This window comes from Bufo bufo, chromosome 5 (assembly GCF_905171765.1).
Source record: "Bufo bufo chromosome 5, aBufBuf1.1, whole genome shotgun sequence".
In the NCBI taxonomy this organism is placed as follows: Eukaryota; Metazoa; Chordata; class Amphibia; order Anura; family Bufonidae; genus Bufo; species Bufo bufo.
The window spans coordinates 477517366-477532713 of record NC_053393.1 but is presented as its reverse complement, the minus strand read 5'-3'; the positions used below and the strand labels follow the sequence as shown (position 1 = coordinate 477532713).

Sequence of the window (15348 nt, the reverse complement as noted above, 5' to 3'; positions counted from 1 at the left end):
CTTTCTAACTCTGTAAAAAGTTTGTGCTTTTCTCCATGGAGTCACAGTTCAGCCCCTTCCTCTTTCTGAGATTGCTCTCAGTTATGTTCTAAGGTGCTCTATGGAGTCCCAAAGACATGAGGGAGGAGGGGCTTCATAATGCTTTTTTCCAGGTTGTCCCTGTTGAGCCTTGAACCTAGGACCTTTATTTTAAAAATCTCATTAGTATTCTTCCCATGCATAATGTAAAGGTAGCAAAAGACAACAGCGAAAGCATAATTTATTTAGTAATTGCAAAATTTTTTTTTTTTTTAAATGCACAATGTACAGTACTAAATTACTTGCACAATGAACAGTACGGCAATAGGTATTTCAATGCATTTCTGGTTAAAAGTGAACATTAATGAATAAGTCATCAAAACCTACCAAATATTTAAGGACTATACAAGGAGATCAAAGGCTACACGATTCTATCATTATCTATCAAACAAACAGCTCATCCATTAAATTAGCAGAGATAGAAAATCAACTGTGTAATAAGGAAGCAGTAGGCAGAAAACATGTCTAAAAGACATATAAATCATCTGACACATATGTTTCCCAAACTGACAGAGTAAGATGGATCATTGAAGACGTTACAATGCTTATACAATACAAAACAACAGGCTGTGAAGAAAAGCCGCCTTCAAGAAGCATCTGAGGAGGAAGAGCGTAAACACGATCACTGTCACAATGACAGTGGATGCTATCACGGCGAAGGAAACGGAAAAAGGTGGCAAAGGTCTAATTAAATGCGGAGAAGCTGCAAAAGATGAGAGATTTCAACAACAAAAGACCATTTATATGAAATGAGCTAATGAAATAATGAGGAAGAAAAGCTATTCCAATAAGCCCATAAACTGCAAGAGTTCAAGCCAATGTCAAAAAGATAAAAAACAAACAAATAAAGAGCACTGATGAAAAATAGATGGAAATCACAATGTACAATGGCAGATGAAGAGATAGGATAAATCAAAGCATTAGATATATGTATATAGTGCATGTTTTGTTTGTTTATTTTGTTTTCATAAATTAATTCAATTTGGTCAAAACTTGATTATCTCTTTTCCATACCAACAAAACAGAAGCATAGCAATGCAATAAAAGGATAAAGGCAAGGAAACTGTGCACAGCACTTGTAGGATTGTGCTATCCAGCATTTTAATTAATACCCATATCACATAGAAGTGGCACAACTTAAAGCAAAGGGAAAAATAGCCCAGTATGTACAAAAGGAAGGGTGTGATGAAAAGGGCATAATAATTTCATTACCAGAACGTGTGATTAAATACCTCACACTGGCGTTTACTCTTTATTACAGCGATTTAATGGCTAAGTTCACTTTACTGCTCAGTGGTAACTGATTTCTCCAGTAGTAAAATTATAACCTCTTCACTAAATGAATGTGTAAAATAATCTGTGACAGTCTGTGTACTTTCCTGTAAGGACCAACCACCGATTTTATGAATCTTGTTTTTTCTTATTTTTTTAATTTTTTTTTACAACTTGCCTTAAAGGGGTTTTCCTATCTCAGACAATAGGGGGGCTATCGCTAGGATAAACTCCCTTTGTCTGATAGGTGCTGGTCCCTACACTGAGAACCGTGCCCAGGGAGTGGTGGAGGATGCACTGCGCATGCGCAACCGCCCTCCATTCATTTCTATGGGGCCTCTGAAAATTGCTGAGCACTGGTTCATCTACAGCAGCCCTGTTCTCCTACACATGGAGTGCCGCCTTCTCTTCAGACTGCTGATCGATGGGGGGGGAGGGGGGGCAGGTGTCGGACCCTCACAGATCTGATATTGATGACCTATCCTGACAATAAGTCATCAAAATATAATGCAGCACAACCACTTTAACGACAAGCTCTCCGTTTTTTCTATGCATTATTGAGCACATTTCTAGTTTAGCACATATCTGGTTTATAATTCCTTGGATTATTAACCATGACTGCTCTACAGGAACAAAAATACCTACTCAAGGCTAGACAACCAAAAGCTGTGTATGCTCTATTAATTGTTGTTTAATTGAATGAAAGTACTTAGCTTTTTTTCATATCTATCAAAATACTCTAATCAAATTACTATTAGCACTTTAAAAAGTCAAAAAGGAAAAGAAAGACGAGGATTTGTTATGTTTTAAAAGACTGTTCATTATTTTTAATTGTACAAGTAGACACAATGGAGAATATAAAATCAACAACAGTAATAAGCATATGACACTTCAAATAACGAGTGCAAACACTACAAAGAAGCAATTAAACCCCAGCTGCTCGACTTTGGTTAAATATATATATATATACCCGCTTAGTACATTAAAAGGAGTCTTACATCAGGAAATTCACTGTTAAACCAAGCAGGGCTAGCTGTAGGGCTAGGTCAGCTGAAAGTAATGATACATTTCACTTAGTGATCCGTTGCTTCATTCTGGAGAAAAATTGAAATCCATATGCCAATGAGCAGTTAAGTGCACCAAGGGCGGGCCCAAGCCGCTCTGTGCATTCTTGCTGCACCTCCTTCCCCGACTAGCCCCCTCTCCTTCTTCATTAGTAAGACCAGGCTCCTGCATAGTAATTTTTCCCCACCCACTTTTTAAAAAAAAATCCAAAAAGTTGCATACTTGTGTGCAAAATTGGCACCTGGGCAAAAAAAAAAAAAAAAGCTACTTATATATGCCAGAAAATGGGTGTACATCAAATCCCACTCACTGTGTTTAAAAATAAATAAAAAATATACAGTTCTCCATGACAATCCCAAGTCCTGGAGGTCCCTATGTGACTGGAGGGCCGATGTGCATGTGTGAAAACTACTCCATTCTCCAGGACCCCAATTTTCATTATTACCGGGTAGCCCAGCGGTCGGACCCCCAGGAATCTGATGCTTATGCCCTGTCTTATGAATAGGGGATACATGTTATCAGTTGGAAGACCCCTTTAACTTCTCAGGATCTGCTGACCGCTTCTTCTTTTTGTTGGAGCTATACGTGGGGAGCGTTCTCAGATCTCCACCTCTGATGGAAGGCTATGGCATACACCATTCTATAGGAATACAGTAGCCTACAGCGCCCTTTGACTCTTATTGTTCAAAAATTTATACAATAGGTATAGGTGTTTTTTTTATTTACTATATCCCAGGAAATATACAAAAACAAATAGTAATAGACTACTGGCCTGGTTAATCCCAAATGAGCACAAGGGGCCCCATGGATGTGCTCAGTGACAAACACCTGGTAATAGTAGCTAGAAATGGGGTATTGACAGTATTTATGTATTTATTTATTTGTTTTTCATTTTTAGTAATTTTTCTCCCAGAGTCCATCACTACTGAAGATAAGCAGGCTAGCATGAAAGACAAAAAGAACGAAGTGTGGAGCGTGGCAGATATTGCGCACTGCACCTTCCAGAAAGGTCCATCAATCTTAATGCCCGGGGTTATTAGCCAAGGATATAATAAAGCTGCTTTCATTATCTACTTGAAAAAAACTAATAGAAAGATTGATAGACAAAGTTCTGCAGCGTGGAGTCAGACTCACCATTTATCCATTTAGCTTCCGTATCATGGATTGCAAACTCTCCACTGACCAAATCTTGTAGCGATACCTTGGCTTTGAGTGACAGGCTATTATCTTCCACTGAAAAAAAAGAAGCCAAATACACATAGGTTATTTTTCATCCTCCGCCTCGGCCGATGAATTACAATTAGTTATATAAAATGAAAAAAAAAAACACAAAATGGATGCACAATCAGACTTGTCATTTTATTGTGAGGGCAATAATAAAGTTATTGATGGACCAGGAAAAAACATAGGCCCTGATTTCTCATGCTACACTGCAGATTTCTGGCTTAGAAAAGTCACGAAATGGGGCTTTTGCAACTTTTTGAACTCGCTTGCTTAAGAATGTTGCTACTTTTTGCATTTTTACACTAATAGTTCAGTTTTGAAAAGGGGCGTGGTTAGTTATGCTAATTAATTTATGTCCATATTTATCACTTAGACTTTTTAAAAAGTTGCAAAAAAAAAGTCACAATCTCCTTCAGTAGCAGGGTGTAGGAGGAAAACTGGAGTAGCTTTTGTAGACAAAAGTGTTAGGTTTCAGGATAAGACAAATAAATCAAACATGTGACATTTGATAAATGTGGCATAAAGTGCACCAGCGCACACTAACGCAAAACTGACTTCAAATATTCTCCTCATGATAAATTCCCCCCATACTGTACTGGTGGACATCCCAATGAATGGACATCCATGTAAGGCGCAGATTGGCTGGGTTTGTTGTTACAGAGCATCTCTGGCTTATAGTTGGGGGGATCCCAAGTGGCAGATCTCCCTTTTAAGATGTCCATTTATGTTAATAAGGCACATAGACAGGGGTGGTCTTTATGAGGCAACCCCTTTAAGAAGCTATTCAGAAAGGAGAGTCAATGGAGGGTATGTTCACATGTGTTGGATTTGCCTACGGTGAACCAGTTTTTGCTACCTGCTAATAAGACCAAGGTAACTCAAAACTGGATGAGCTGAATATTGAAAGACTTAATGCCAAGGAAGAGCATAGCTGAGAAACTTAAAGGGTTATTCCATGTTTAATGTAAAAAAGGAAATCGGACATCAGATGGTACATAGCAATCTCTTTCGAACAAAGCCCTGTACCTCACATGGATCCCGAGATCTCCCCATCCTAAGATCCCGGGGTCCTCTGACCACCACCTTCCCCACTCCGTTCTCAGTGTAGGTGCGGCTCCCGGAGGTGGGATCCGCACCTATCAGACAATGGGGGCATATCCTAGCGATATGCCCCCATTGTTTGTGATTCAAAAATCCCTTTAAAGAAAAATAATGAAAAAAAAACAGCAGGAGGTGCTATAAAGATACATTACATTCAATAACTCAGGGCTATACTCAATTTTTAAATACATTGAATTACAAAAATATTCAGAATCAAATGTTGGTTTAAAAAATAAAAATATGTTTAGTTGGACAACCCCTTTAAAAATTGTCCCCTTTAAAGGTTGTTTTATCTTTGTCTCTATTTGTAAAGTAGATCAAGTAAAATGTACGTGGTGCAGGTAATTCTCCTACCAGGCACTTTATTGCAGCGTTATCCTCTCCTTTCCAGGCTGCCGTTATATTACATGACCTGCACTCTGACTACTTGAATCCTACAGTCTCTGCTGTGTCTGGAGGTCAGTCTCTCTATGTGTAGTACCCCAGACCTGTATGTATTTTATTGTTTGCTTCTGGCCATAGTCCCCAGCAAGGAATAGATGGCAAATATTGGGGAAAAAAAACACACCCTGTTCCTCCCCTCTTGGTAGGAGTAGGCTGGTCCTGCTTCCTGCCAAGGAGACAGTTCCTATCCAGAAACAGAAGAGAAAGGAAACAACCTCCTACAGTTTCTCCAAAGATCACTACTCCAACTTTTCTAAAGTAAAGTTTTGAAATGATAGACAGCAGAGTGAACTGCTACCACCAACACTGAACACACTTCCGCAGGTGAGGGACTACCGCCAAACCACCCATCACTAAACAACCACTAGGCCAGTATCACCTAAGTGAACAATTGTCACCAACCAACTTGACATCATATCATTGCTGATGCCAGAGAAGATTTGCACTTCAAGCCTGCTGCTACTGTATGTATTTCAAATTCTATGTTGCACTTAGTTAAAAAGACTTTGTTACGTTTAAGGCCTCATGACCATAAGGCCGTCGTGCCCGTGTTGCGGGCTGCAAACCGCTTCTCCATCAAAAAGATAGGACATGTCCTATCTTTCACCAAATCTTCTGGATCGTGGACCCAATGAAGTCAACACGGTCCGCAATAAGAGCACGGTGGCCCCCTGTGGTGTGCATAAGGCCTAACTCTGATCTCCTTTTTCAGTACTATATTTTCACTGCGCTGATCCCCAGGGAGCAATGGCGTGAGTTCCCCTGAGACACAATACTTCATCAGAGCGACTACAACTCCTATCCTCTACTGTGGCTTACTGCATATGTAAGCCTGTGACACTCTTATTGAGGCTCTTATAGGTGTGCTTCAGGAGACTGACTTCTAGTCCATACAGCAGACATTGTAGGAGTCAGAATAGGGGTCACCTGAAACAGAATTTCCTGCACTACCTAAGGTACAGTAATTATAAAGTCTGAGATAAAGAATTTTCCAAGAGAGTTTTATTTTTCAAATTTCAGTTAATATGTTCAGATTCTTTCTTGATTTTAGCCTACTTTCACACTAGCGTTAGTGTAATCCAGCAGGCAGTTCTGTCGTCGGAGCTGCCTGCCGGATCCGCCGATCAGTGTGACAACTGACAGCATTTGTAGATGGATCCGGGTGCAGATCCGTCTACAAATGCATTGCAAGAACGGATCCGTCTCTCCGCTTGTCATGTGGATGGACGGATCCGTCTTGCAGTCTTTTTTACTGTTTTCCCAGGATCCGTCCTTCAGTTGTTTTGCAATGCCAGATCCGGTACTAATGCAAGTCAATGGGAATTTATGCCGGATCCGGCATTCCTGCGACTGATCAGGCATTTTGTCCGGCCAAAATGCCTGACAGTGACTGAACGGGGGGCATACTGATGCAAACTGAACGGATTTCATTGGGATATGCCTGATCAGTTATTTTCCGGCATAGAGCCCTTTTGACAGAACGCTATGCGGGAAAAGAATAACGCTAGTGTGAAAGTACCCTTAGCTAGAAATTGTCTCATATTCTACTTGCTCAGACCTGGAGTAGAACGTGGGATTGCTCAGCAAAGCAAGACATCCTTTACTGTAATCCGAGAAGAAGCATGGATAAATGGGATACAAAGAGAGGCCGAGAAGTAGCGTGATCTGATTAATCAAGGGGACCAAGGTCCATGTTATAGTCTGTGTGTGTTGTGGGCACTAATGAGCACAATATAACTATTATCCCAAACTGTTCTTATTAAATCCAAATAATACATGATCATATATAATGAAACAAATAGATTATTCTGTATGATAACTGGTGCAGTCAAAATTTAAAGGTTTTTCCACTTCATTAGATTTTTATTTTATTGAGGCAATAAATCAGGATCCTTATCCACCTCCAATGTGACTGTCTGATCGGTGTATCAGAAGATTATTTAGGGGAATATCACTTTTAAAGCATATCTGTCCTTCTGGGTGACATTTCAGAATAAACTGTCATGTCTATGCACTTGAGGAATAACACTATATCTGACCATTGTATGACTTATATCCTGCCTTGTATCATGTATTTCTTAGCAGTTTACCTCTTCTGTAGGTTCCATATGTAACTGTTAGCTTTCCCTCAACTCAGCTTCAATGTGGGCAAAGAATAGCTACTATGATGTCCCCCATGCACAGCTCATAAAGAAAAGAGGAAATCTTGCTCCCCTATCTCTGTCTCTCACACACAAAAGTAGCGGCAGCACAGAGGACATTATACACCAGTAATAACCATTGTTACTGTGACTCTAATACTGGAGTGAGATAGAAAAACACTAACTAGAAGAAGAAGCAACATTTCTGTGTGTCTGCGCCTATCAATTTGCCACTGCTCCATCCTTCACCTCCCCTCTCCATAGACTTCTATGGGCAGCAGCTGTGACCTGATTCCTCAGAGAGTTGATAATCTGCCTTTATCTCTGCCCCACTGAATCTAGATTTTAATTGTGAATTGAAAGTGATGGGTCAGAGCAAGAAGAATAACGAGGCAGTCTGATAAGTGAACAATGAGGCATTTTCCTGTAGTATATTACAAGGTTTCTTATGGCTGCTTGTACTATTGATTTTTATAAAACATGAAATGACAATTGCTGTTTAAAACATTTTTAAAGAATAACAGTTTTTTCTAAAAAAAATTGATACGTCATAATGCCAGGAGACACTTACCATTAAATTAAACTAGTTATTACAAACATGCGATGGTCATTATGACATAGCCAAAGTTTTGCAAAGTGCATGTCAAAAATACTAGGTGTGGACCCACAAATAACCATTTTGACTTTGGGCTATCTCTAAGGGTGTTATCCTGACAATCCCTTAGTTTTCAGCCTTTAACCTCTATACAGGAATCTGGTCTTAGCTGCAGGAAGCCACCAGGCTGCTACCTCTTCAGATAGTCCCAATGTAGTTGGTGGCTGACTCGTGGGGGGTCAGAGACACCAGGGAAAGCAACAAGGGGTCAGTCAATATTAGTAGACAGTCCAAGGAAAGAACATGCTGTGTACAAATATATCTGAGAAACCAGTCAGAGGTCACGGCAGGCGATAATGGATCAATATGAGAAACAGGGTAAGGTCAGGGCAGGTAACAGAGAATCAGAGTCAGTTGTCAGGCACAAGTTTGGTACATGGGAACTCAGACAGAATAATGCACCTTCTCTGGTTAAGTAGAGATTTGTAAATTAATGTTCAGGCACCATCCCCTTGGGAAAGATGCCGAAAATACCCAGGGACTGGGAAAAAATTAGGGTGTTTGTGCTGGCCCTTTAGGAGGATTAGGGTGAGTGCGCACTCCTTATAGTACCAGCATAGACAAAGTGCAGACTGCAGCCTGCCAAAGATGCAGTAAGAAGACCAGCGGCCGGGACACCTGCCAGCAGGAGACCGGGAACAGCAGACTGAGTGGCACGGCATCATTGCCTGCAGGGACGAGGACGGCAGCAACGGGCACACAGGACACCAGTGCTACAGTCGGGTTACTCTTTAAATCTATAAGGAATTCCAATGAAGAAAAAACCAAGGACATCCTACACTAATGTCATATGTGCATCTTCCACGAACTTATCTACTAGTTGCCATGCATTACACATGCATTTTAAATGCAAGACAAACTCATCTGAACCCTGTGCCATAACCTCAATGAGTTATCATGTATTCTGGAACTAGTCTCAATGTACCAGAGAATACATACCCTCAAATTGTATCTTATATTGTTTCATAGATATTTTGATTTGATTTTAACGGTTATGCAAATGTAAAGCAACATAAAAGAACCGATCCAACCACAGTAGGTAGCTTGATAGCAGATTCTAACTTTATGGGAGCCTGTGCATGGGAATAGGGCAATAAGAATGGCAATATAACAAGAGGGAGAGGACATGTAAAGCTAAGCGTCTCTGGAATATCTAATGACAGATGATGAAAAGGAGTCTGCCTAATGCTTTCCCCTATATTGCATTATGTTGGAGAATTTGACATCTTCATTGGACACAGAGGCACAATTCAGCAGCTCTGCTTAACTCAAATAAATGCCGGTCTGTACTCACGTCTGTCCCCATGGGTAGAGTCACTGGAATGTTTCAATGGCCCTTTTGACAAATTCTCCAGTAGCCATTGAGGGCATAGCTATCTAGAATAAAACAATTCGTCACGTTCCCCATGGACCAGCAAGCTATTACAGAGACAAACATTTTGCCAGAGACTCTAGCAGTTTCCTTATGTCCTACTTTACCGGAATTGAACTCACCACACGTTTCTCTACCCAGTGACAAAGCTGTGTTTGGGAAGAAGAAATTGAACCATTTCATCATTGTGTGCGTTATTTTTCGGGATGCTTCCTATAAAAATGCATTGTTTCCCAATAAATCATTAGATGAAATGCTTGGTGTTAAAATGAAGATGGTATTACCACACAAAAAGCTTAAAGGAAAAAAAAAGAAAATAAGTTTGATTTGCTAAAAAAATGAGATTAAAGGTTTGTCCTGTCCTGCAGTGTTAAAATAGTGAAGATGACATGTTATATTAGGTTAATTTATGACAACAAAGACCTCCTCTTAGCTTTAAAAATAAAAGATGGTCAAATATGAATTAGTGTCTTGGATACAAGTTCTAATAATGCTACAATACATCATCACTGGCACAACCAGTGCACAATAGTCTAGAGCAGGGATGGCCAACCTGAGGCTCCCCAAAACTACAACTCCCATCATGGGACAGTCTACAGCTATCAGCCTACAGCAGGGCATGGTGGGAGTTGTAGTTTTACAACAGCTGGAGAGCCGCAGGTTGGCCCTGCCTGGTCTAGAGCCTAATGTCATCAGTGCATGAAAGCTGCGGTCTGAGAGCCACATATGTCTCCTGATCTACTGGTTGACAAACATAATCCGAAACCACAATGTGCCTAAACCACCTTACTGTGTCAGCTTTGGGTCTCTTTCTGGACAATGTTCATCCGGGTTTTGCAGTTTCTATTAAGTGCATTACTGACAAATGTAATATTATTTATTTCTGAGCAGCAATCACAATTCTGCTGGCTGCCACTGGAAGTTAAATTACCTGCATGCCGATGAAACCTGCACCTCCAAAACTATGGAAATGGTTAAAACTCTTATTGTTGTTCTGATTAAGGCTACTTTCACACTACTTTTTGCTGGATCCGGCAGGGCTCAGCAAAAACGCTTCTGCTACTGATAATACAACCGTCTGCATCCGTTATGAACTCCATTGAAAGTCAGTGGGGGCAGGGCCGTCTTTAACAAGGGGCAAAAGGGGCAGCTGCCCCGGGCCCAGTTGCTCCTGGGGGGTCAAGGCAGCTGCCTCTTGAGCCCTGCTAGCCACTGCCCCGGGGGTCAGGCTGTCAGCTACACAGGGGGTGCTGCCATGCCATGCCTGCCGGCACTCCAGGCAGCGTACTGTGAGAGCTGTGATTCTCTAGGACCTTAGATGACATCATCACCATGTGACCAGTAACCTAGCAATATTACTGGTCACATGGCTATGAGGTCATCAAGGTCCTTTCTACCAGGAGTGTTGCTGTAGAAGTTTGCCTTAACTGTGGAGCTTTTTTTGTGAAGATTACATCAGAAAAAGGTGACAGGGGCTGTTATGCTAATATACTGTAAACTACTGTATAGTGGGGTGCTGTATAGTGTGGGGGCCTGTATACTGTGGGGGGCTGTATACTATGGGGGCCTGTATACTGTGGGGGGCTGTATACTGTGGGGGCTGTATACTGTATACTGTGGGTGCTGTATATTTTGGAGTGCTATACTGCTGTACTGTATAGTGTGGGGGGCTGTATACTGTATACTGTGGGTGTTGTATATTGTGGAGTGCTATACTGCTGTACTGTATACTGTGGGGGGCTGTATACTGTATACTGTGGGTGCTGTATATTGTGGAGGGCTATACTGCTGTACTGTATACTGTGGGGGGCTGTATACTGTGGGGGCTGTATACTGTGGGGGGCTGTATACTGTATACTGTGGGTGCTGTATATTGTGGAGTGCTATACTGCTGTACTGTATAGTGTGGGGGGCTGTATAGTGTGCGGTGCTGTATCATGTATAGTTTGGGGTGCTATATACGGTGAGGTGCTATACTGCTCTACTGTATACTGTGAGGTGTTGTATACTGTGGGCTGCTATACTGCTCTACTCTATACTGTGGGGTACTGTATAGTGTGGGGTGCTATACTGCATACTGTGTGGTGCTGTATACTGTGGGCTGCTATACTGCTCTACTCTATACTGTGGGGTACTGTATAGTGTGGGGTGCTATACTGCATACTGTGTGGTGCTGTATACTGTGGGCTGCTATACTGCTCTACTCTATACTGTGGGGTACTGTATAGTGTGGGGTGCTATACTGCATACTGTGTGGTGCTGTATACTATAGGGTGCTATACTGCATACTGTGGGTTGCTGTATACTATAGGGTGCTATACTGCATACTGTGGGGTGCTGGGGTGAACTGTAACGCTAGGGTGAGCCGAGCCCTGGTCTCCTTCCTGCAGAGCGGTGCCCACTTCCAGCCTGAGCCCAGCTGCCCAGAGCATTGATCCTTAGCCGCTGGAGTCTTCAGAACTGGAAGTATTTACAGTCATTCATTGGACTCTACCAGATGTGTGGATTTTTTGTGTGTGTGTTGTGGTGAGGGCGTGAGAAGGCCCAAGTAAATTTTTGCCCAGAGTCCAATCAATATTAAAGACGGCCCTGAGTGGGGGACGGATCAGTTTTCTATTGTGTCAGATAGTGTCAGAGTTAAACGGATCTGTCCCCATTGATTTGCATTGTGGGTCATGACGGATTCGTCTTGCTCCGCATCCCATGACGGAATTAAAACTGCATGCGGTTTGCTCTCCGGTATGAGAACACAACCAAACGGAACGGAATGCATTTTGGAGCATTCCGTTCTGTTCAGTTACATTTTGGCCCCATTTACAATGAATGGGGACAAAACGCATCTCAGTACCGGGAAATAGAATTGCTAGTGTGAAATTAGCCGAATTCTTGTTTTGACCATTGTAGCCTATTACTAATTGGCCTTCCCCTCTCCAGTCTATCCTGAATGTAGCAGCCAGTCTCATCTATCCTTCCAACTGCTACCCTGTGCCAGTCACCACACTGGTTGCCCACTCACTTTAGGATTCAAATTAAAGGGCATCTGTCAGCAGATTTGTACCTATCACTCTGACTGACCTGTTACATGTGCGCTTAGGAGCTAAAGACATCTGTGTTGGTCCCACATTAATATGTGTCCGCATTACTGATAAACATGTTTTATTATATGCAAATGAGCCCCTAGGAGCAACAGAGACCTTACCATTACACCTAGGGACTCAGCTCTCCCTTCAACTGCTACGTCCTCTTCACTTTGATAGGGCTCGGCAGTGTAAACATGATCACTCCTGCCTGGCCCTGTCAATCAAAGTGCAGCAGGTGTGGCAGTTGCAGAGATGCGGGCACATATGAACATGGGACCCACACAGATGACTTTAGCCGCCAAGCGCACATGTAACAGGTCAGCCAGTTTTATAGGTACAAATCTGCTGACAGGTGCCCTTTAAACTTATCGCTCTCACCCACAAAGCTCTCCGATGTGCCGCCCTGACTTATATCCCCCTCCCCTTATCTCTATATTCCACTCTATCCATACTCTATTTTATGCTAACCCTAGTATACAGCCACCCACTTTTTGTTTCTTTGTCCAGCTCCCTGAGACGGACGCACATGCTCAGTTCCATCCTTCACCTGCCACTAACTGCAGCAGAAAGGACACAAATCCTGAGCTTCCAGCTCAAATAAATCTAGCAGAGCAAGTGGAGCAATGAATGGGGAGATCACCGGATCCACGTGAGGTACAGGGTTGGTTCTAGCTTTAGTTAGAAATAAATTGTCATGTACTATATATTGTCTGATAATTTTTTTTTTTACCTTGAACATTGAATAGCCCATTTAAAGAGGACCTTTCACCTGGAAAAACATTGTGAACTAAGTATGCAGACATGTAGAGCGGCGCCCGGGGATCTCACTGCACTTACTATTATCCCCGGGCGCCGCTCCGTTCTCCCGTTATGCCCTCCGGTACCTTTGCTCTGTAAGTTATAGTAGGCGGAGTCTCCTTCTCCTAGGCTGCAGCGCTGGCCAATCACAGCGCACAGCTCACAGCCTGGGAGAAAAAAACCTCCCAGGCTGTGAGCTGTGCGCTGCGATTGGCCAGCACTGCAGCCTAGGAGAAGGAGACGCCCACAGGACAAGGGCAGACTCCGCCTACTATAACTTACAGAGCAAAGGTACCGGAGGGCATAACGGGAGAACGGAGCGGCGCCCGGGGATAATAGTAAGTGCAGTGAGATCCCCGGGCGCCGCTCTCCATGTCTGTATACTTAATTCACAATGTTTTTCCAGGTGAAAGGTCCTCTTTAATGATAATCCATATAACTTGAGATTTACTCGTTCAACCTTAATTTTTAAATTTACAATTAATTGATAGAGACAGTGGTTTAATTTACCCAAATTTATCAGAAACAGTCAATATTGGTAACATTATTATCATAGGCATCTGTATGTAGTAGTTCACTTGAGGTTAATACTGTATATAACCTAGTGAACTTTATATGACTTGATGCAAAAGACATAACGGGGAGAGAGATTTGCGCATATCTAGCGTTATTGCTTACTCACCCAATTCTTTGGGAAATCTACAACCTGGAGCCTATTTAAACTAAAGCTGACACATAGCACAACTTTTGCTTCCTTTGGGAAATTTTCTACCTACATCTTACAATTTCCATACTATAACAATGACTTGGGGAATGCCTGTGGCCCTGACAAATGGCTTTGCTTCCGAACACAGAAATTTGCTGGTATACTGCTGCCGGAGATGAAGTGGAGAAATAAAGAGAAACCACAGGCTGTTCAATGCAACGGATTATGACTTGTAAGGGCAATTATTACTTTTTAAATAATAGCACTGCATTGTGTATAACTAAAGCCGCCATGATGGAGAGAGTAAATGTAATGTGTCACTATAGATTTTACATTATACTCTTACATTACATTAGGCACACTGCACATTATGTAACACTTGCATACTATTTATAACTGGAGCTTTAGGCCTTAGGAATGTGGGGATAATTTGTAGGTATTAGGCAAAGACCTATTTCAGATGAATAATTCTGTGTGTGATTGCAATCACTGTAGAGGTTAAGTGAAAGCTTCAGCGTCAGGCAAAGGAAAAGCCAGAATATTCCTTCTGTTGTTCCTTAGCCCTGCATATTGCTGTTTAGGGTGTGAATGTGTCTGTCTAGTTACTGTACAAGTTTCTTTAGGGGGAGGGGGGGGGTTGACTTAGTGGCAATTCTCCACGGGAAGATAATACACAAAGAGGTATCTCCGAGAGAAAGAGAACCATCTTTCTAGTGTCACGGTCTGGAAGTGGCTCCCCGTGAGTCAAAGCATGACTTTTAAACAAGACTAGCCGAGCCAACTATCCATCTACAGACAGATATTTCAGGGTGTTTGTCCTTTCCTGTCTGTGCCATCTTCTATGCATGTGACAAATTGCCTGTCCCCATGCATCCTTCCTAAAACTCTCTAGTCCAGTACTGAAGAATGGAGGTCATCTTCTTCTCCAAAATGAGGTGGAACATTTCTGCTCTCAATGCCTACTAAATGTTATGGCTAGGGCAAAGAAAATAATATGCAGCTTAGTTAACAGAAATCAAGTGGATTTTATGTCATCGGGGAAGACAAGGGGTGACACTAGACAAATAGTAGTAAACCTGTTACAGTCACCAAGGCTTCCGGGTCCCCCTGTGTATTTCTCACTTGTAGATGCAGAAAAGGCTTACAACAGGATACACTAGGGGTACAGGAGATTTTTGTTTATATTCTTCTAGACATCATCATGACAATTTACACAGGTCCTATGGCAGAATTTTTAACTGTTGGTTATTTGCCAGACAGGATTAAAATACTCAATGGAATGCACCAAGGATATCCCTGTTGCTGATAATTTTTAATCCACTAATCAAACCTCTAGTGCAGGCGATTAGAGGATATAAATTCAAGCAGAGCATGAATTCAGGAAGGTTTTTAAGTTTGAATCCCAGCTTGCT

General features: G+C 42.0%; 1 protein-coding gene across 2 annotated transcripts in view; it reads right to left on the bottom strand.

The window, feature by feature from the left end:
- Positions 1-15348, bottom strand: part of DPP6 (dipeptidyl peptidase like 6) — a 1686142-nt gene that overhangs the window by 464149 nt on the left and 1206645 nt on the right. For both annotated transcript variants that reach the window (XM_040434145.1, XM_040434144.1), the window contains exon 3: positions 3550-3648. In XM_040434145.1, coding sequence (XP_040290079.1) covers positions 3550-3648 — 99 coding nt within the window. The remainder of the gene's footprint in view (positions 1-3549; positions 3649-15348) is intronic.